General features: G+C 51.2%; 8 protein-coding genes across 8 annotated transcripts; 2 read left to right on the forward strand and 6 right to left on the reverse strand.

Annotated features, from left to right (window-relative positions):
- Nucleotides 1-1,086: 1,086 nt before the first annotated feature.
- On the reverse strand, nucleotides 1,087-2,927 carry CPAR01_15724 (uncharacterized protein; the record flags this gene model as incomplete). Its single annotated transcript, XM_060499972.1, has 6 exons — nucleotides 1,087-1,209; nucleotides 1,280-2,068; nucleotides 2,142-2,433; nucleotides 2,520-2,590; nucleotides 2,659-2,717; nucleotides 2,774-2,927. 6 exons carry the CDS (start codon nucleotides 2,925-2,927, stop codon nucleotides 1,087-1,089), a joined length of 1,488 nt encoding a protein of 495 aa, XP_060341161.1.
- A 385-nt stretch (nucleotides 2,928-3,312) lies between these two features.
- CPAR01_15725 (uncharacterized protein) lies at nucleotides 3,313-3,904 on the reverse strand (the record flags this gene model as incomplete). Its single annotated transcript, XM_060499973.1, has 2 exons — nucleotides 3,313-3,817; nucleotides 3,879-3,904. The coding sequence occupies 2 exons, from the start codon at nucleotides 3,902-3,904 to the stop codon at nucleotides 3,313-3,315; spliced, it is 531 nt and encodes a 176-aa protein (XP_060341162.1).
- Nucleotides 3,905-6,477: 2,573 nt separating this feature from the next.
- On the reverse strand, nucleotides 6,478-7,899 carry CPAR01_15726 (chromate transport protein ChrA; the record flags this gene model as incomplete). Its single annotated transcript, XM_060499974.1, has 2 exons — nucleotides 6,478-7,765; nucleotides 7,832-7,899. 2 exons carry the CDS (start codon nucleotides 7,897-7,899, stop codon nucleotides 6,478-6,480), a joined length of 1,356 nt encoding a protein of 451 aa, XP_060341163.1.
- Nucleotides 7,900-8,905: 1,006 nt separating this feature from the next.
- Nucleotides 8,906-10,530, forward strand: CPAR01_15727 (dienelactone hydrolase; the record flags this gene model as incomplete). Its single annotated transcript, XM_060499975.1, has 3 exons — nucleotides 8,906-9,227; nucleotides 9,291-9,734; nucleotides 9,860-10,530. The coding sequence occupies 3 exons, from the start codon at nucleotides 8,906-8,908 to the stop codon at nucleotides 10,528-10,530; spliced, it is 1,437 nt and encodes a 478-aa protein (XP_060341164.1).
- Nucleotides 10,531-11,615: 1,085 nt separating this feature from the next.
- CPAR01_15728 (uncharacterized protein) lies at nucleotides 11,616-13,004 on the forward strand (the record flags this gene model as incomplete). Its single annotated transcript, XM_060499976.1, has 1 exon — nucleotides 11,616-13,004. The coding sequence occupies one exon, from the start codon at nucleotides 11,616-11,618 to the stop codon at nucleotides 13,002-13,004; it is 1,389 nt and encodes a 462-aa protein (XP_060341165.1).
- Nucleotides 13,005-13,418: 414 nt separating this feature from the next.
- On the reverse strand, nucleotides 13,419-15,573 carry CPAR01_15729 (primary-amine oxidase; the record flags this gene model as incomplete). The annotated part of the gene is made up of 2 exons (XM_060499977.1): nucleotides 13,419-15,400; nucleotides 15,471-15,573. The coding sequence occupies 2 exons, from the start codon at nucleotides 15,571-15,573 to the stop codon at nucleotides 13,419-13,421; spliced, it is 2,085 nt and encodes a 694-aa protein (XP_060341166.1).
- Nucleotides 15,574-15,945: 372 nt separating this feature from the next.
- CPAR01_15730 (uncharacterized protein) lies at nucleotides 15,946-16,491 on the reverse strand (the record flags this gene model as incomplete). Its single annotated transcript, XM_060499978.1, has 2 exons — nucleotides 15,946-16,208; nucleotides 16,299-16,491. Coding segments are annotated over 2 exons (456 nt in total), but the record flags the coding sequence as incomplete, so codon positions are not given.
- A 304-nt stretch (nucleotides 16,492-16,795) lies between these two features.
- Nucleotides 16,796-18,400, reverse strand: CPAR01_15731 (choline transport protein; the record flags this gene model as incomplete). The annotated part of the gene is made up of 1 exon (XM_060499979.1): nucleotides 16,796-18,400. One exon carries the CDS (start codon nucleotides 18,398-18,400, stop codon nucleotides 16,796-16,798), a length of 1,605 nt encoding a protein of 534 aa, XP_060341168.1.
- Between the last annotated feature and the right edge of the window lie 945 nt (nucleotides 18,401-19,345).

Here is a 19,345-nt window from a genome sequence, read left to right on the forward strand (position 1 = left end):
GAGGTGATGGGAAGGTGAGGAATTTATTAGCCCTGGTTGGGGCTGGTACAAACCCTGTCCCATCTGAGGCAATAACCGAAATCTGAAATGAACTTCTCTATTCTCTATTCCCGACTCGCCGACTTCGGGATCTCGTAGCAAGGTGACTTGGTTACACGAGGTGGCGACACATAGTTGGAAACTCGAATGTGCTAGGTACTTGGTTGAATCCCTGCTCATCGCTGAACTGAAATTGTGGGCCGCGAAACTGTTTTAGGCAAGTTTAGGAGCCAATCACACACGGCCTTCTTATCGTCTCGGCTCAAGTATTTCTCTTACTTACTGAGCGGCTAGATTCCTCGCTTCGTGCCATACTGTTATTTTTTGTGACCCTGATTCGGTAGTCAATGATATCTCAAGGCTGAGATGTAGCTACCATCGCCCTATTGGAATTTCGCTTGTCAATTTGGATGTGTCACTGATCTGAAGTGGGCGTAAAACGTTACCCGGCTGCGTCGGTTCTGTCCAACGGCTCATCTCGCAATCTGAATTCCCCGTCCGCCTGTTTCTCGCAATCTCTTGGTCATTTGAGCGATTTTTCAGCGGGTCTTCTGCCTTGAGGTTTTGTCGTCTTTAGCAGTCTCGCAAGACGCATTCAGTCGCGGTCGGCAAGGCTACGGAATCAGGGTGAAAAGAGCTTTGGAAAAGGATTACAGAACTTATTGTATTTAAAGATGGGCTTCTCAACTCCAACATAGTGCGTAATGCAAGTCTACAAGGGGCATTGACTCTCTTTCCTAAGCTCTTCCAGAGCCCTGAATACCCCCGCCTTCAGCCACAATCTTTTGGTATCTTACGTGCGATGCAATCCGAATGCGTCGTCCCCAGATGAGCAATGGGATGAAGAGCAAGCAAACAGAACTAGATATGCAGCCACAAATGATACAAATATTAGTGAGACTCATTGAGCTAAGCCATGGTACTATGGCAAAGGGTATTCCAATAGTCCCCGCGTTGCGGATGAACGTAATAAACACAAAGGAGTCCGCGGTAGCCTATGCCAGTCAGTTACTCTATAAATTCAACCCTGCTCCATGGCATCCTTCTTTACTTAGAGTGACTCACGGCTTTATAGGTGTCAATGATGATCGTGAAACTAACGTCCATCATGGAGCTCATGCCGAAAGCAAAACAAGCACCACCGATACTCGGATATATCCAGTGCATCCCCTGAGAGACTCTATGATTAGCCACTTTATTCACAATCCTTTTTTGATCACGCAATACGATTCATACTGACCAAATCTGCCGTAACACCAAATATTATCATTCCGGCGCCCATGATCAACGCAGGTAGCAAGAGTACGTAGAGTCTCATTTCAGGCTCAAAGATACCCCGGTTCTTACGTGCGAGCCTGACAACAACGTAGTCACCAAATATCCCGCCGTACAGACTGCCGATCATGTTGCCAACGAATGGGCCGATGAGCATGAGACCTACTCCAGCTGTGTTGAAGTTGTATGGTGGAGCAGCGAAAACGATGGAGTTTAAGCTTGTCAGCGCGACCAGAAATGCCACCGCATTGGCACATTGGATTGCTGAGAAGAGTACGTGCGGAAAGAGGGCCATCTTGAAAGGCGCAATGTAGCTGGAGACCAGTGGTTCGTCCGTTGTTGTGGACAAACGCATACGTTGACAGTACGTATTGGGCAGCGGGGTCGACTGCTCGGCTCGTTCGATGTCTTGAATGGGATGTGTCTCGAAAGGTTTAATATCGCTGGCAGAGTTTGCTGCGGCTGAGCCACACTTCGTTTCGTGCAGTTTATTCGCTATTTCCTCCAAATCTGGAGTTTCAGTGGTTGAGGATCCAACAGAGATGGGCACATACTTCGTCTCTTCGAAGAAAAACAAAAACAAGAGACACAAAAGCGTCAGGAAGATCCCGACAGTGTAGTAGGCCCATCGCCAACCCATCGAAGCTGCTTGGAGACCGGCGAGTGTGGGGGCGAGAAAATTCCCGATCATGACGGCGGTGATGTAAAAGCCGTTTGCTAGGCCTCGCTGATGAACGAAAAAGAGATCTGCAATCTGGCAAGAAAAATAGCGCGTTAGTGAACTTCAATTACCATTGGTGGTCAGTGAGGGCATATGTCAGTCATACCGTCATCTCGGCTATGGTCTCGTTTGTTGATCCAGCCAAGCCATAGAGTAGGTTCGTGATATACATCTCGGGAACCGTACGCAATCGGCTGCTCCACCAGGATGTTGCAGCCATTATAGCGGTCGATAAGATATATGTGGATCGTCGACCGTACTTCTTTGTGAAGGGAATGATGCAAAGGCATCCGAGGGCGAGTCCGACGACATTGAAAGAAACACCTGCGTTGAGTTCGTCGTAGGTCATATCCAGCTCGACCGTCATTTGCTGCCAGAATATCATCTGCATAGTCATTCTAAAGGCCGAGTGTCATTGGAATAGTCGCTCAATCGATTGAAATGCCCCATTTCTTGGGGCATAGATGGGGGAGAGGGGTCTCACGCAGCGAAGACTGCCACAGTGACAGCAAGCACGAACATAGTGTTGACGCATTTTCGAGTCAGGTTCCAATTCTTGAACATAGTCAGTTTGTCAGTTGGCAAAGTCGTAAACTAACAGAGAACAGCCGCAAACGACTTACCAAGGGGTCATTAGGGTCTGAGGTTGGGGTGGGAATTAGGACTAGAGTGGATTCTTCTTCTATGACAAACGATGTCAGTACAGCAAGTTGAGACAGTGGAAGGTCAAAAACTGACCTGACAAAAGTCTGGCACTGCCAGGAGGAAGGTACGTGTCTCCTTGGGGCCCATCCATGGTGCTGCTTGTTGACGAGTTTCTAACCGCTTGAGATTGTGTGTCGGTGTTATGCACGAGAGGGCCGTAGAATGAAACCTTCTCAACATGTGCCATGTTCGACAATCACAGTCCACGGCAATGCACTCTTTTGAATATCTCAGAACTCGGAGCCCAAGTATCCATTTTCCTCGTTAGAGCTTTAACTGGACGTCCACTTTTGGCTGCTGAATGATAAGCACTAACTCCACTCCAACTCGAATCTGGGGTATTAGCTAGCGACGACCCGCTTCCGAGAAGGGCGATAAAGAGCAGACACATCATTGGCTCTTAGACATACCCAAAGCGGTTTAATGTACCCGGCGAACCCTTGTCATTTTACCCTGGGGAGCGAGCTAAACAGAATTTCGATAATTACCGGATCGTGCCAGTGTAACTATGGAGTAGTCGAACCTTCAAATCCCATCTACTAATCCGTGTCTTGAGCATAGGAGACGGTCGCTCAAAAAAGTGCAATCTCCACATTTCTCCGTTTGGCTTGCTCATCAATGTCGTAATCATCGTCGCCCACCTCCCAAGCCTCATCCAGCATGCGTGCAATGTTATCTGCGTTCGCGGTTTTGCCGTAGGGTTGACAAATACCGCAAGCTCGGCGCAGCGACTCCATCCAGGAGGGCCGATGTCGCAAGATGGCAACTTCTAGCCGTGCCGCGACATATGGATATAGGAGCGAGTTAGATGTGAGCAAGTGGCTATACTCGGGTCGGTTCCGCGTGTCGCAGAGGGCATCAATGGCTGCCACAAGGCGACCGACGATGACCTCCGTGGATAGAACTAGCGATGAAAGACATGGGTCTTTCCTCAGTCGCCGACCAGTGAGGATCCCCGCAAAGCGATAAGCTTCCCATAGATGGATTTGAGGTATTTCTCCAACCTCTCCTGGCCATGAAATGAAGGCACTTTCTGAAGCTTCAGTCTGAATAGACGAGAAGATGTCGAGAAGTGACCTAGGCAAACTAGTAACTCCTTCAATCCCATCATCCTGCTCCGTATTGTTGGATCTCTTACCCTGTCTCAATCTCTGCCACAGCCATAGTGTCGTGGTGGAACGGCCACGTACGAACGTCGGTATGTCCATCACTGCCATGAGTTCAAGGGGAAAGTGGGTCTCAGGATTGTCTAGGACTGCAGACGCGTGCAAACTCCCTCCTAGGCCATAGACGGTCATCATTAGTTCCAAATGAACCGACCACGGTGTGCCTTGGAAAAGCTGTGTTGGTTAAAGGGAATTGTTAGAATATGAACGGCAATCAAATACAGGTCCTTCAGGGGTGCTCACATTAAGCGTGCAAATGAACAGCCCGGCGTACATCACTCCAACGTTGATGCTGCCGTCGTGATTCTCAAGCTGTTTACGGAATAAATGTAGCCCGCGAACGTAGTACTCCTCGAACAGTGATGAAGGATTGTCTGGGCTTGACACATAGAGATGAGTGGCTATGAGAATAGAGCAAAGGGCTTCCGAATCACTCGCAAGGTGGCGAAGGCTTGTTCGGAACCAGTCATCTCGATGAGTTGAATATAGAAGAAAGATGGTGCTTTGATCAACTGACAAGTTTTGTAAGCCCGGAATTCTTTCAGCCCATGGAAAATTGAGTTGACAATTATTTGGATCGAAGACGTACATCTTTCGTAAAGATCTCGATCCTGCTCTGTCCAGCCCGCCCATGAAAATCCCTCTAGTGAGGACATGGGGGATTGCAGGGACGTCTGGAAGGCCTCGGACAATGTACTGGGCATCTCAGGACCTGGAGAGTGAACCACTGAAATCGGCTTTTGGGGGACATTTGTGTTTCCTCTAAAATCTCGTTCTGGTGGGATTGCCAATTCGACCGACGAAACTATTCCACTCGATGGCTTTCTGGACGCACGCCTCATCGGCCTTGTCGTCTCTGTAGGATCGATATGGAGCGTCTCTGACGGTTCCAGCGCTCCTGTATACCGGCGCCGTGAAGCGATGCCGGCATCCCAACGCAATACGACATTGTAGCCTGCACATTTGATACCCTGACCGAGACATTGCAGACACTCGGGCTTGGTCTCGTCGCACTTGCGATGGCGCCGTTTGCAAGTCAGGCACCCGCTACGGGATCGTGACATGTTTGCAGAGAGCTTGCTTTCAGGTTATCGATAATGGGGTGGCTTTGCTGAAAGAAGGAGTCTTCGATGGGGAGGTGTCCAAAGGAGTTGAGTCAGTCGCTTGATGTCACAAGTCGGCTTGTGTTGTGTAGTGCGGTAAACCATGGGACTGCTTAGTAAGACGTCTTGTGGATGGCCGGTGATAGTGCGGCTTTCGTTGAGTTCCGGGTTCAGCTCCCCATGTGCAAAAGAAAGCATTTCAGTACGTGGGTGCAGCCGGTTGCTTTATGAGTCAAAAAGTCAACCTCGAGTTCACCCTTGTGTAAAGAGCCTGCAATTCTCGACAAGTTGTGAATTTGAAGCGAAATAAGCTGCCGCAAATAGTTGGGTGCGAAGAAAGTCTGTAGACAGGTTTGAATACTGCCGTCTCAGCCCTTCCGCAAGCTGATTCCGAGTACCTCGCATAGTGCAAGATAAATGTCGTCTCATTCGTTCTGGAGCATCGTTTAGATGAATTCATCACGCAAATGTGATTCCTCGTGTGACTGCTCCACTATGGTGGTGTCCAGCTCTTAGCTTTTTTATGATATCGTGTGAAACGTCAACGATAACTGGCCGAATGTGTTAGTAAGGTAGAAGAACTATCACCCGCATCATCCTCAAATTTCGCTACACGACTTAGTCATTGATTTGGAATGCGAACATGTCACATGTTCTTGTTCGCTTTCTCCCTCCCCTCCGTGGTTGCTGTGCCGGCTGAGTTGATCGAGCATCAGTCGGGATGCACATTGAGCACTCGAGGGGATATCCATCATCCCTAGAATATTGAACGGCCTATTCTGTCAGCTTGGAAGTCCATCGTGCTCTAGAAGGTCAACCACCGATGGCAGCAGCACTAAGATTACCAATTACTCCGGGCAGTGAGCGGTTTGACGCGTTCATGAGTTCTGCCCAAGTGTTCGCCATGGATTGAGCGTACATAAAGATGCCAAAGATACTAGGAACTGTGTTATCACTCAGACGGTAAATTTCGATCAATACATGAACATTTAAGACCATTATGTCGTGAGATGAAGAATTGATAGAATGTATGGGATCGGCCAACGATGAAGGGGGTAGGATGATCTCCTGAGCGGCGATGAGACATCGCTGATATAAACTGAGCAAAGAGGTCTCATAATATACCTGCATTTCTTCCATGTTCGTCGACTCAGTACACTGAAGCCCCTTGGGCTGGCCAGCACACTTTTGATACGTCGTGCAACAGATAGGAACCTTGGGCCTCATTCAACCTTTTCAGACAAACCCCAAGCTTATTTACGCAATTATTACAAGTCATCGCTCAAAGTTACAATTTCAGCTGGCCTTGACTTCAAGTCAACAAGGAAGGTATCAACGATTCGACGCTTATATACGTTCTCCCCACCTTTTGTCTGTAAGACAGGCGTGGGAAATGGGCTAAGTTCCTATGTCAGGCGGCAAGCCCAAAGCCCTTTTCGAGCTCATCCTCTTGATCTAATGCTAACATCTACGTAGACACAACGCCATACCTAACCAAACCCATCGTCGCCCCGAGTAAGACCGCCAACGGCGCTGCCAGCTTATAATACCGTCCCCCGACATACGCAGTAGCGGTGACAACGACCCACCAAGGGTCGTCACCTAAGCTTCTCCCTGACTGAAAGCCCTCGTCAAGGAACCCAACCTGCCAAATCCGATAGACTGCAGTGTAGATCAGCCCGACAGCAGAGGCGTTTACACCCCGCACCATGGCCTTCACCCAGGGCCTGCTCCGCAACGCCCCCCAAACACCCATTGTGCCGTGAACGAGAACCAGCCCTGGGGTGAAGATGCCAGCAAAGGCGATGGCGGCGCCTATGATAGCAGAATGACCCGCGCTGACCGCGGTCAGGCCGCCGAGAAAAACAGCAAAGTTGAAGTTGGGGCCAGGGAAGGACTGCGCAATAGCAAGACCGATAAGAAAATCCCTCGGAGATACCCAGCCCTCGGCCACAATGTACTCCCGAAGTAACGGAATGACTACAGGGCCGCCGCCAAAGATAATGGTTCCCGCAAGGTAGAGATTAGAGAACAGACTATAAAGGACTGGAGGATCTGGGATGATTCCTCGAATGGCCATCACAGTGATGAAAGTGGCGAAGAAGGTTGCTATGATAGCAGCGCCGGTTTTCCAGGAAAATTGCAGTTGGAATTCCCTTGGAATAATCCGTGGCTCGGACCCAGCTAGAGAGCGGCGTGCATCGGCTTCCATAGGCGGCGCAATCGGACCCTGTTCGGCGCGCGAGGTACTGGCGACCTGATGCTCGGATGGTGAAGGCCGGAGAATGGCAGGTGAGATTGCCGTGTGGCCAGCGTTTCTGTCTTGCGGCGTGGACGTTCGCCTACTTGATGGGAGGTGAATCTCACCGCCAACATCCACACTCTGGAGGGTTGGGATAGATGATCCACCTTGTCTCTTGCCGAGTAACGCTCGCATCATCTCTCTGGCCCGCACCGCCGGCTTTTGAATCCAGCGGTAGTCGTGTACGATAGCCGAACAGCCCGCAGCACACATGAGTACTGGAAAGAACCATATCGCGTTATACATTATGCCCGCTGCGGCAGAGAGAAACACGAGTGTCCTTGTAAGCTTGTCATTGATGCTTTTGTCCGAGAGCTCCACGGCTGCATGGGCGATGATGCCGACAGTGGCAGCGTTGAGGCCGGAAAGAAGTGCATAGACTGCGCGCGGGAGACTTGACCCGATATAAGAAACGCCCAAGGAGAGGCCGTACATTCCTAGGGCACCGGGTAAGCTGGGATGCGATCATTAGACGGGTTTGCGATGGTGACGATTATTAAGGAGTCCCGAGAGCACATACCTCCAGATCATGAAGGCCAGGATGGCGCCGAGAAGGCCGTCTTGGATGAGATTGATGCAATAAAGCATCTTGGTGCTAGCCGGCCCAGAAAGAGCTTGGGAGATGCTGAACAGCTCTCGATACTAGGGTTCGCATAATATTAGCAAGTGAAAGCGATGGTTCGCGAATGGTGGCAATTAAAAGTCGTACCATTTGATCATCGATCCATTGCAGACGTCTCACGAATCGATCATGGAACTAATCCAGCCCACATGTAAGCAGCTGGCCTCAATGACATGGAGATAGCGAGGTTATGTGTACTATTTTGAAATGCACTGGTGGCCCTCCAAACGCCGTCAATCCCAGATGCCAATTAACCTTGAAGGTGCCGGCCATACGCGCTGCCTTCTCTCGTAGGCTTTGCTCCCAAGCTGGAGCACGCATTTCTTGAGCAGCGACCAGGACAAAGTGAGTAAAAGTTTGCGTCGGGCGCGATCCAACGCCTTCGCGAAGCACACAGTTGAGTCGGCCAGGTGATGCCCAAAAGAAAAGGCGTCAATTAGGACGAGGTACGTCACGATAGGGAGAGTTGTGTCTTCACAATCTCACCTTTACGCACATCGTCTTCACCAGCATTCGGTGGCCCGATCTGTCAAAATTTTGGCGCAGCGCACGTCATATCCCGTGACATCTTAGCGCATGCCAAGATAAAGTCTTATGTTCACTTTCCACAGAATAGAGTATCAAGAATCTGAGATGGGCGCCAGGGAACGTGCATCTGTCATCTTTCTGTAAGTAGGACTACCTCTAGGTAAGTCCGAATGTAAGGGAACACGACACAGTGACGCTCATAAAGAAGACCTCGTCTGTTCACCTCTTGCGCGATGTGATTGGTTGTGAATGCACTCCACAGACGAACGGGTCTGTGGACGATAGCTCGGAGACGGGCATGACGTCACAACCAGGCGATTTCAAGTTCTCCCACGATGTATTATAAATGGGAGTAAGTCGTTTCTACTCTCCTATACACTTCACAGAGCAGTATTTATCTACATGACTTAGGCAGGTATACCGAGACTGTGAGAATAACAAATCATGAATATCGACATCCCGAAGCTGGTCAAGGCCGCTGTGCCGGATTCCGAAGGACGAAATGCGCGCATCGTCTCGGACAATTGGAATCGCCCCGTCCACAGAGATCCTAACTTCCTGTCCAAGGACTTTCCAAGAGGTCGACCGAAGCTGTATATCAGTGCGGAAAGTGAAGAGTTTGACCAACTCACGCTAGACGAGTGGCGCGATGAGGACTTCGATGTGGAGTACCTCCCAATGGGGGGCAACGCGAAAGAGTACCGGGACAAACTCCGATCGTTGAGCAAAACCAATATGGGCCCTTGTGAGACATTTGGAATCGTGGGTTAGTAAAGTGCCATTACAAAATCAAAGAGAAGATACAAAAGCTCACTCAAGCATTCGAAAGCATACGGAGATGCCGCAGCTGCCTGTCTTGAACACTATCATGTCATGGACAACAATCCAGAGTTCAAGCTGGGTCTTCTCATTGCATACTACCCAACGGCGATCCCCGATCCCAAGGGCCACTTTCCTAGCAGCATTTCCGCTCTTGTTCATCTCGCCGCGGGGGAGGAGATTGGTGTCACAAAACAGAGCCAGATGGTGGGGATTCAAGGTAAGCGACGCACGACCCGAAAAAGGGTGGAAAATGGCATGGGAATCGGAGGAATGCTGCAGCTAGCGTATCCGAGTTACACCTACGATGCGGAGCCTGGTTTTGCAGAGCACGATTTGGACGAGTACCATCCAATTTCGGCTGAATTGGCATGGAGCCGAAGCCTTGGTGCGGCGAAGAAGGCGTTCAATAATCATGCCGACTTGGAGCTCGTGTTGGAGCAAAATGTGCAGGGTAAGCATTTCCCTTACTTTCTGGGCCAATTGCTCTCAACTGCGTGGACAGATGAGCTTGCGATGTCCCCGATGATCTCGGCAAAGCGGATCATGGCCCAAGACTCGAAGCTGACCTATTTGCAGGCAAGTTCTTCACTCGCAACCTAAACCAAACCCTTTCATCGTATACAACACACAAGACCCCTCACGTCACTCACATTCCGACATTGACCGGCGGAGTCGGAGCGCAAGAGCTGGAGGCCTTTTACAAGCAATTCTTCAACAACCCCCCGTCAATGAAACTTACGCTTATTTCCCGCACTATCGGGACTGATCGTGTCGTTGATGAGGTTCACGTCCGTTTCAAACACACGGAAGAGATGCCATGGATTCTGCCAGGCGTCCCAGCAACAAACAAACGGGTCGAGGTGCTTGTTGTTAGCATCGTTGGGCTGAGAGGAGGCAAACTCTACCACGAGCATGTGTATTGGGATCAAGCGAGCGTGTTGGTGCAAGTTGGCTTGCTAGACCCGAATCTTGTGCCAGAAGCAGGGCGCAAGATTGGCGTTGAGAGACTCCCCGTTGTCGGTAGAGAAGCAGCAAGAAGAGTTCTGAGAGGGTGGGATGACAATGAAGGGGAGGCCGATAATGAGCTTGTGCCGGGCTGGCATGAAGAAGCGGTCGGAGATGAAAAGACAGCCAAAGGCAAGCAGAACAGTGGAGGGACGATCAAGGACCAGAAAGGGGGTCAGAAGGAGGGACATCCAGCCGCGAAGCCGTTAACGGAAAGGCCGAAGCCTACAAGTACAACATAGGACTGGCCTTGCTTGTGTTACACGGACCCTATTTCACGCGGGATGAGGAATTGTATCGATACTCAAAGTCTCATTACATTCTCCTTTGCACGTAGGCTTCAACCTACACCAATTAAGTCATTATGTTGTATTTACCGTTCGCGGGTGATCTATTTATCGGCAGCTCGATGATGCCAAGACCAATCGATGGCATTACAGCAGAAAATAACCAGGTCGCGTTCGGACAAGTTTAAACAGGGCGTTATCGAGCGCTCAGCAACAAAACCTTAGATAAGAGATCATACCTTAATCCATCTCAAGGGCCCGGATGCGTTGCTTACATCATCATTGTGATGCTTATCTCTCTCTCCGATACGGAGGATGCAGTCCAGAGTACGTAATCCTTGATACATCCAATGTTAATGCCGGCGTGTCGGGCTGCCTGCCCCGCATCTCCACCCACCGCATCCCCCAATGGGCGTAACCAAGCAGCCACGCATCCAAGTCACACGAGCCCGGCACACACTCGCTGGGAAGATCCCTCCTCCTTGGCTCCCTGCCCGAACCCATGGCCGGGCAAGTCTGGATTCCTACAAAGTTCTCCCCGCTCCCGTCCGCTGAACCAACTGCAACCTTTCTTTCGATTCATCTACGGGATATACTTACGTCGGAAGACATCTTCGCCGTCACTCATACACTTTGCTGCCGTCAACAGTAAGGCCCCATCAAACTCGTGTCTTACTTTCTCCTTGTGTTGGCCTTCCCATCACAGGCGTCTGCTTGCTTCTCAACTCTTGACATCCTCATCTTTTTTGTCAAAAACCCGCCTTACCTGCCGCATGGATCGTTCAAGTCGGAATCAATTTGGTGGCAACACATATTGTTGCCTATATTGGCAAAGAGTGCTCAGGAGCTCAAGTATGCCGGATGTGAGTCGCCTTCCAAGTTCCGTGTCTCTCTATAGTCCTAGATTGAATGCCGCTAAACTGGGCATGCTGCAGAGACTCCTACTTCGTCAACGCCCACCGAGAAAATTCCAATTTACAAGTACATCGCTTGAATCTATTTGAGCCTCGCATCCACAACCCTCGAAACTCCCGGAGAACATGCCTCCCAACCGAGTCAGAGTTGTCAAGGGCTCTTGTTGGTCCTGCAAGAAGCGACGCATCAAATGCAGTCTCTCTAAGCCGACTTGCCGCCAATGCGCTGCCTCCGGCACCAAGTGCGACTACAATAGCCGACTCATTAGATGGAGCACACGGCCAACTCCTCATGTTCCTCCAGCCTACTGCATCCCACGAAACGACTTGCACTTGACCGTTTACCTTGAAGTGTGCGAGCGGCGCGCTCTTGACTATTTCCATCTTCGCGTCTGGCCACTTCTCTCCACGGCAGAGGAACCGTGTGCTCCTCCGAGTTCGGTGGCTTTGGAGCACCGCGTCGTTTTGCTCGCTGCTTGTTTGCTGTCTGACTCTCACAGGCTCCTACAAGACGGCACGCATGACCACGATTCTCTCAGCAAGAAGCGGCTGGAATGCCTGGCTGCCGTTCGAACCGAGATAGACCGCTGCTGCGTTGAGCCCAAGAGGGATGGACCCACGATCGGGCTCTTATTTGCCGTCATCCTCTTGTACTTTGATGACGGATACATGGGTTGCATCCTCAAGTCAGCCTCGACCTCTAGTCATTACAATGGCATCCTAGCTATCCTCGAGCATTTAGGTGGCATCGAGGCCGTAGTGTCGACAGCCCCGGAGCCGCTGCACATGCTGCTCTCAGAGTTCGCGACGACGGACCTCACAACATCCATGATTCAGGGTAAGCCCCCGGCATTCCCTCCTGACGTGTGGCACCGGCTCGATAAGGGCCCTGTTTGGTGGGGTCGTGACCCGTTGGGTAGATGCTCCCTGGCGTCCGTCTTTCGCGAAATTGCCAAGATGGGCCTGTATCTACAAGCGACGACAAGCATGGCCGAGGATCTGTCTATCGAGCGCATCCGCGAATTCGAAGCGTCCCTTCGTCCAGTCTATGCGCCACTGACTGTCGCCGATGCTGACGGCCAGAGCCCCTCCGAGGTATCCGACTGCTCCACGTCTGCAACAGAAGCCGAGGCTGTACATGCATTCACCCTCGTCCGCATCTTCCAACACACCGCCTTGCTGTACCTGTATAGAGCCATTTGTGGTCTTCCGACCCGTCACCCGCTTGTGCAGCAGCATGTCAAATCCTGCCTCGCTTGCATATTTGAGATTCCTCGGGAGGCAAACAATCTTAACTGCATCGTCTTCCCGCTGTTCATCGCCGGAGCCCACGTTTCATCGGCAGAAGAGCAAAAGGCCGTTCTTGACATGGCTGACGTGATATACGATGATATGCGATTCGCTTCGATCGACGCGGTCAAATCTTTCTTCAAGACCATTTGGCCGTCCAGATCTGGAGAGAAGACCTGGCTTGAAATCTTCAGCCATCTCAGCCCACACGTCCTAGTGCTATGACTTGTTAACTGAGGTAGCGTGCGGTTGGGCTGTGAGCGGTGAAGGAAGTGTTATACACATCTGCAACGCCATAAAGGGGTCGAAACGAACATGTGGCCCATAAACAATCTTACTTCATTTAGGTGTTTGTAATTGATCCAAATTCGTGGCAATGAAGTCCTGAATATACAAGTTCATCTCGAGGTGAGCCATTTTCTCATTTGTAGTAAACACAATGCGGGGTCTTCACATGCGAATTCCTGGCCGGAGGGAATACAAGACTTGATAGTGATGAAGATCAGCATTCGGTTTTGTTATTTTGCGGGAATGACTGTACTGTACTACATAAAAGGTACTACTATGAAGGTTGAAAGCTGCTACCAACACCTGCCCCCGCGGCTATCGTTCCAGAGCCTATTGCCAAAGCCTGGGGCTTCACAATTTGCTGTCTCTTGTGCCACAGCACGACTCGGCGGGCTCCGACTTGGCAAATGCGTTCTTGGATGTCTTGTCCACGGCAACAATGGAAGGCGGCACCCACAGAGCTGGGTTTTTCTTGAAGAAGTTGGAGGCTCTGATCATGACCCCAACAGGCTCAGCTGGCATGACCGGGAAATCCTCGGTGCGCGGGAAGTGTGTCAGGCCGAACTGGATGTAACAGACGATGTCGGTATTCTCAACCGGCTCCTTCTTGCTGACCCAGTCCACAATTGTTGAGTTATGCGGGTGGCCCTCATCGCCGCTCGATTGGCATACATAATCACCCGCTGGAAACAGTTCATAGTCTTTGTACGGGGTGACCCAGAGCGCCTTGCGGGTGAATGCAGCTCTCTTCTCTACCATACTTCCAGGCTTAGCGAGTATGGTAGGGCAGTTGTTGTTGAGAATCTTGTAGGCGACAGGCTTCTTAGCCACGGGATTGATGCTGTTGGGGTTGATGATGTCCCAAGAGCGGCCTGTCTCATGGCAATAGTCGGCGCCACCAGCATTTCGGATGGGTGTCTTCTTACAGTAGAAGCCGTTACCATAGAGGTTGCCAGGGGACCCGAGAGGATCATCGGAAAGCGCCGCATCATTCTGCAGGACTGAATTGTTGGGCCCATCGACTTCTGGGTCCACCCGCAGAGAGAAAATGTGCTGGTGGTTGTGGGCGTTGATGAACGGGGCGACTTCTGTACCGTATGGGGCCGCCGTTTCACTGGGGTGCATACAGTAGGTATTGAGCATACCTGTCAACTTGACTTCCAGCTTGTAGGTACCATCCAGGAGGAATGTGTGGTAGAAGCAGTACTCATAGTTCGCAGCTGTGATGATCTGCGAGATGATGAGTTTGCGGTCGCGGGCTGAGATGACGGTACCGTCGCGGTAATCGGTATGTTTGTAAAGCAGGCCATTGTCTTCCTCGTGAATGCAAATGGCATTCTTGACGATAGCCGCTTCACCGCTCCCAACAGCCATGATGGCATCCATGTAGTGAATCGCTCCCTTGCAGTCGCATCCGAGCTTGAGGGAATTGGTCATGAAGCCAGTGCCATACTCACCCACGTCGAAAGCGTGCTTACGTTGGTGCGGAGGGTCCGGATTGCCATAGGGTACCACCATCTCGACCACGCTGATGCGGTTGAAGAGGCTTCGCTCACGGCCCTCATCGTCAATCCTGACGTCGGACAGAACAATACCCTCACGGTAGTTGAAGCCAATATGCATCTTCAATCCCGCCCATGAGATCTCATTCTCGTCCATGCGGAAAGAAACGCCCTGCGGCTGGCTAATGTCGATGGGCTTGAGCCTGTCCTGGTAGCCATTGCCGATGAACTCGGGCAAGTAGTTGTGCTCCTGGAGAGACACCTTGGTGCGCTCGCCGTTGACCAGTCGGATGTCGACGGAGAGAACTTCGGCCTTTTCAGTGTCGACAACGACCGAGAAGTCCAACGGGTGGGCGTATTGGTTGTCGTCGGGAGAATTGCGATAGTAGACAATGCCCTGTTGAAGGCGGCGATCGGTACCCCATCGATGATCGAACCCAATGGCCCACGCGTCGATAAAGACCTTTGACATGTCATAGATGCCGATTTCGCGGCAAGCTTGAATGACGCGAGGGTCAGCTCGAGTGACGGTCTCGCAGATGTCTAGATCCTCCAAGGTGAGAGTCGGGGCAACATCCACGACATCCTTCCACAGTTCCACCTGAGTGCTTTCCAAGTTGACAACAACTTCAGTCACCTGGGAAGTTCCCTTGGTGATGACAATGGCGAAGGCGCGGCGTTCAGGACGAGGGCCGAGACCAGACTTGAAGGCAGCGTATTCGTTCTTCTTGGGCTCGCGCAAAGTCAGGCAGTTGAATTTGAGCTCCTTGGGACTAGCATAGTTCTTGATGAGTTTCGCAGCAAGCTGAATCTCTTCAATCGATAGCTGATCTTCAAGAAGGAGTCAGTAATTAGCTCAAATGTCGTGAAAATGCAGAAACGAGGGAGTTGATGTTCATACCCAGAGGATGTACTCGATGCTGAGTAGACAGATTTGGAACGGTATCGCTGGGCTCTTCCCGGAAGATTGTGTAACCGGCTATAGAAGAGGTGTCTGCAATCATGATGAGGGCTGTCTGGGCTGTGCAAATATTCCATACGGTGGTATTTGTGATTCGACCAAGGTCGATTGTTGATAAGTGATGAAGTGAGAGACCTGGCAAACAGGATGGAGGGCTGGTGTGAGAACGATGCGAAGTAGTCTTCGGTTTGGTTCCTGGTAGAGAAATGTGACTGGTAACAGATAGAAGCCAAAACCGTAATGCGGGCAAGTATACCTCTTATAGTTGAAAAAGTGATGCTGGGGCGTCTGTGGACGTGACAATCGTACGAGAGCCAACTGCAGCGTCTTGCGGAGCTCTCCTAATGACAAACGTAAGATAAATTGCAATGTGCACCATCATGTCAAGACCACAGTGCAAGCAACTCTGGCGTCTTCATAGACCCTGTCGCCGGGAGTCCCTGTCGAGCGACTCGCGCTTGGCGATTTCGGCGCTGCTTAGCCCCATTCTGTAGCGGAACAGCGGAAGGCGGAGATTTTGGGGAGAGCAGAGACCGGGCCGGGGTGCGACAAGTGGACCGGCATTGCTGCCGGGTGATTTCGTAATTGAGTAATCAGATTCGATCTCGAGGCAGAGGGGATTGCAATCAAAAGCGCGCTTTGAAGTAACAGAAGAGCGATTCAGATTGGTTCTGAGATCTGAGTGTGTCAAGGTGAAAGTAAGTGTGAATAACGACAGGTGTGCATGAGGTGTCTAGTCAAGACCAAGGGATGCCATGGGCAAGTTACTTACTGAATTAGGAAGGAAAATCGACCATGCAGCCCCCCAGGGATCCCCAGCCCCTGGACCGAGGGGGCGGCGGCGGCTGAATCGGCACTCATCTCGGGGTGAGACGCGCTCAACGGAACGGTGGGCGGGCGGGCATGCCAAGGCCGGCGGGCTCAAATCTCCATCAACCCACTTTGTCTTGGGAACGGGTTCCACTGGTAATGAATGTGGCACACACACGTCACGTGCGCTAGTTGATTATGTTGATTGCGCCTACGCAGTAGTGACCCTATTCTTGAGCCTGGAGGATTCAGGCATGAAGTTCAAGATCACCTTAAGATACCAAGATCAACGAGTGTACTATGTAAAACTAAGGTTGATTAAGGCTGAACCATGTCCCGGCTCAAAGTCTTGTTTACGGAAACATACGATATTGAACTGAATGCTATGCGTAGGAAGACTTGAAGAGTAAAAGATAATAGCGTGTACATTGCATTTGTGTGCTCGAGGATGGCGCCTAATTCTTACGAGGAACCGGAGCAATAGTCACCTCGGCATTCTGAGCCTCAATAATTCGCTCTGCCGCATCATCCGTCTTGAGATACGTGTACTGCCCCTTGATGAACCAGAAACCCAGAGTCACCACCATCATGACTCCAAAGACTGCGATTGCGTAATTCATATCAGCTGGTGCTGGATTGGGTGCCGATGGAAAGAAGAAAAACACCGTAGTAATAGCGCAGTAGATGACGGAGATCCAGTTGATTGCCGGGCCGAGGCGTCCCAATCTGAACTCTCCAGGCGGAAGCTTGTCTCGCCCGACGAGTATGAGAGTCAGGATAGGCATCCCATAAGATATCGTAAGGGCGATTGTGCTGACACTGAGAATCGCCTCGAGCACCGTGTTAGCAAACATGTAGAGCACGCCAACAACGCCAACAATGGCTCCCTGAAGCCATAATGCGCGAGCCGGCACACGCCAAGCCTCATTCACCCTGGAGAAGTAGCTGCTCCAGGGCATCCCGCCATCTCGCGCAAATCCCCAGGTAAGACGAGAGGCGGTGGTAACAATACTGATAGCTTGACCAAGACCATTGAAGATGAATAGGGAGAGCAGGACAGTTGCCCCCTGCAGTCCGACAGCCTCATGAACTAGATCCATGAAAGGCAGACCAGTAGGAGGGTTTAGGATGGTGTCAAGATTCTGGATACAGAACAAACACACCACCATGAAGATAAACCCAGTAAGAGCTCCCAGTGTGACTGAAAGCCAGATAACGCGCGGGATATTTTTGCGAGGTGCCGGGATTTCTTCAGCCAAGTGGACAGCGGAGTCAAAGGCCGTCAACCCATATGCAGCTTGAAGAAGGCCTGTAAACCAGGTCACCCCGTCTCCCCAGCCAGTCTGGTTGATCCATTGTCCAAAGACGAATGAGGCTGGCTGGAACTGCAAGTTTGGTCTGACTCCAACCGAGATGAGAAGGGCCAGGCTGAAGATGAAGAAGAGTCCGATAAAGCAAATTCCGACAAAGTTGTTGAATGCCGGTAGGATAGCATCTTTCCGGCAGGCAACGAGATTGGCGACCGTAACCACCAGGGTGACGGCAAGATAGAGAAGAAAGTTGATCCATCCAACACTGACCTCGGACCAGTCCGGCACAAAGAGAACCTTCATGCTCAAGATAAAGTTGGCCATAAAAGCAACCTGTGAGGCAGAAAGCGTCCACCATCCAAAGGTATTGATCCATGCGCAGAGGTAGGACACAAAGCGGCCAGATGGCCACAGACGGAATATCCAGTACGCCTGTCCCAAGGCTGTTGGCATACTACTGCAGAGCTCCCCCAATGAGACGGCCACGCAGATATTGCAAAACAGGACGAGGACGAGGCCCCAGAGAATAGCAACTGGTCCGCCGCTGGTGATACCGCTCGAAAGTCCTTGCGCAAATGTAGACCAAGTTCCCAGTACGGATATGGCGAGGAATAGCATGCTCATCCTGCTGAATTTTCGCGAAAGGGCCTGGTCATGGCCGAGATAGGCGAGATCCTGCGCATCTTGAGCGACCTGGTCGGCGGTCTTTAGATGGTCGAGTGGTGGATTCGATTCCGGGTCATTCTCCATAGCTCGGGACAGAGACTGAAAATCTGAGTTGGCTGAATGGCGAATCCGATTATTGAAATTTTGTGTGGTTTCGTTTCGCGCGGGTGCGTTGTCTGGGCTGTGATGGGACTCGAGAGGGAGTACGGAGTTGAGGTGATCGCTTGCAAGAGGTGCGAAGTGCTTTTTGTATGAGATGCAAGGATGGGCTGTCAGCGCCCGAAATATTCCCCTGGAATTGATAAGGAGGCGGATTGCTAGCAAGGTTGCAACAGCCTGGGTAGATCAATGTCGCGCTCGTTCCCTAATGCCCTTCTTTCATATGCTGGCAGCACCCGATATTCGATTCGGATACGGATACAGTACGTTGTATCAAGATTGGTGTGATGAAGATCCGCAAGGTCGAATAAGAGCGCAGTGCGCGTATGGACACATTGCCCCTGTGTCTGCGTATGTTTTGGCTGTGGGTGTGAACAGTCTACACCCGCCATGCCAGGCTGATTACAACAAAGTAGCCCGGCATTGTATTCCGTCAAAGTCACGGCCCGGTCGACGAGTACTCGGGTAAGGTTTGACAGCCGTTGGGCCATCGAAGTAAATGCCTTCATCAACTGTTCGCCTCCAAGTTCCCGAACCATCACGAGTTACTTACTCCCGCTATCACAAGATCAAGGTCGCGTTATCTGCAGGAATTACGTACTAGTTCAGACAGTTGACACCTTGGAATCGCGGGGTGAGCCCCACAGAGCTGGTATCGGCGGGTCGTTCCCAGTATGCGTGGATCGAGTCAGTGCCCCATCAGAAGAGTTCACAACGTCATGGGTGGCCCCAGTCAAATACTTGTTGACCAAGACCAATCCAAGCTAATTGCATTACCGAGCTGATAAGAACCCCCCCATCCTAGACCCATTTCTACCTAGTGGGCTCTTGAGTAGGTGGCCGGATGCCGCGGGGAAAATGTAACATGAC

Source organism: Colletotrichum paranaense (assembly GCF_030867605.1).
Source record: "Colletotrichum paranaense strain IMI 384185 chromosome Unknown Scaffold_21.1, whole genome shotgun sequence".
NCBI lineage: Eukaryota > Fungi > Ascomycota > Sordariomycetes > Glomerellales > Glomerellaceae > Colletotrichum > Colletotrichum paranaense.